This window comes from Montipora foliosa, chromosome 2 (assembly GCF_036669935.1).
Source record: "Montipora foliosa isolate CH-2021 chromosome 2, ASM3666993v2, whole genome shotgun sequence".
NCBI classification, from domain to species: Eukaryota; Metazoa; Cnidaria; class Anthozoa; order Scleractinia; family Acroporidae; genus Montipora; species Montipora foliosa.
In genome coordinates, this window is record NC_090870.1 from 17,701,643 (window position 1) to 17,703,623 (window position 1,981).

The 1,981-nt window shown below is 36.7% G+C and overlaps 1 protein-coding gene across 1 annotated transcript in view; it reads right to left on the reverse strand.

The window, feature by feature from the left end:
• Positions 1 to 1,710, reverse strand: part of LOC137992587 (major facilitator superfamily domain-containing protein 12-like) — a 27,721-nt gene extending 26,011 nt beyond the window's left edge. The window contains exons 1-2 of the mRNA XM_068838000.1: positions 1,549 to 1,710; positions 978 to 1,473 (exon numbers count right to left, since the gene is read on the reverse strand). Coding sequence (XP_068694101.1) covers positions 978 to 1,459 — 482 coding nt within the window. The 5' untranslated portion in view covers positions 1,460 to 1,473; positions 1,549 to 1,710. The remainder of the gene's footprint in view (positions 1 to 977; positions 1,474 to 1,548) is intronic.
• Positions 1,711 to 1,981: the final 271 nt, after the last annotated feature.

The following is a 1,981-nucleotide window of genomic DNA, read 5'->3' on the forward strand; positions in this document are numbered from 1 at the left end:
GACATGTAGAGGTCTGGACGATACTAAGACTCTGAGAACTCTCTACTGCGCATTGGTTCAATCGAATGTTGAGTACTGCTCTGTGGTATGGTCACCCTATACCCAAAAAATTGAAAAAGTACAAAGAAGAGCAACCAAGTTCCTTTTGAAGACTGACGACAATTATGAGACCTGTTTAAAGAAGCTAAATTTGATGTCACTTAAAAATAGGAGAATTCTAGCTGATGTTATTTTTTTATATAAAGGTCTCTATGGAATAAGTAACATCAATATTGATTCTTATGTTGATTTTTATTCTGATGCTGATCATTACTCATTTAGGAAATATGATGATTTATCTCTTAAAAAGAAATATGCAAGAACAAATCCACTCAAATATAGTTTTTTTCACAGGATAGTTGACTCCTGGAATCTTCTGCCCTATGATATTTGTAAGGCAGTAAGTGTAAATATTTTTAAGCGGGGAGTTAAGACGTTTTTATTGGACAATACATTAAATTAGTTATCCAGAGTTGAATTATTGATTTTATTTCGATTTTACTACTGTATTCTTGTATTTTGTATTAGTATATATTCATTGGTGATCTGTTTTTTTTTTTTTTATGGGGTCCTGGACTCCTTTACGGATTATCCATATGGCTATTAATATTATTCTTATTTGTATGTATTACCTTTGATGCCATTAAATTGTAAAAATTAAATAAAATAAAATAAAATTATTTTAGCATCTATAAGCTTAAAGTTAATTTTCTCATACAAATTCTATAAATCGTATACCGAGCTTGGGCTGCCTGTGCCCCCAAACCAAAACTTTTTTGTTTATTTTGCCATTTTAGATATCTCCTCACTGTGACATTATAAATTGCCTGCTGAACAAGTTCGCATGTCAATTTCTCGAGTCTTTTCTACGGAATTCAAGACCTGGGCGAAAGCCCTTATGTAACTACATTTGTATTTATGAAGTAACAAAACCTCACCGTATAGCATTCAAGGTGACTTTCTCAGTTTCTTGATCAGTCAATTCTGGAATTAAGCTCAAATGAGAGATTTGCGTAGATGCCCAGCCAAACTGGAACACCACAATGAATGGCACATAGTAAATGAACTGAGCCCAGGAAGATGCGTTTTCACAGTAAATGCAAAGGTTGAAAACAAAGGGGAACGAACAGGCAACGCAGAGAACTCCAACAAGATGCCAACTTTTTCGCCGGCCATATCTACAATCTCCGGTTTTATCCGACTCGACTCCAACGAACGGTGTTGCAATAGCATCAGCAACTTGTCCGATCAAGAGAAGGGTTCCGGCCGCCACATTGGAAAACTCCACAACTCTGTGGAGGTAGACCAAGAAGTAGGTGAACCACATTGACGCACACAAATCGTTCAAAATGTGACCAACACCGTAACAAATTCGTGTTCTCCATGTGATTTTTTGTTTGCTCCCGATGCACACGGTCATGATGAACTAGTTAGCTGTAAAGGAAGAGAAAAGAACAAAATAGGTAAGTACTCATTTAAGAAGATTTAGTACAACGACTGTTCGCTGACCTTTCAATTCTGAAGCACTACAATTTTTCCGCCCGATAAAAAATATCAGCGAGATAAACCAACATCCTTGTTTTCACTTCCAGTTCGGGAGTGTAAACACACATTTTGATGGAGAGCCAACTTCCTTGCACCAAATTTTTTCTTAAGTCTACCTGTACTGGTCACGTGAAAATCATTCGCATGACGCACAAAGGTAACCCATGGGGGAGTGGGCGAGTTATTTTCACCATGCGAGCGCGGAAATCGGAGTTAGATATATCTGAAAATTGAAAATAGTTTAATTAACATTATTCTGTTGGCAGTTGTTTCTTGTTACTACACACGTAACATCACTTCACCTGCCATTTTAATAGTGATTTTCAACACATCACGAACCGACTCACGCAGAGAACTGGAAACGTCTAAAGGAAAACATTCAAAATTTGCGCAATGA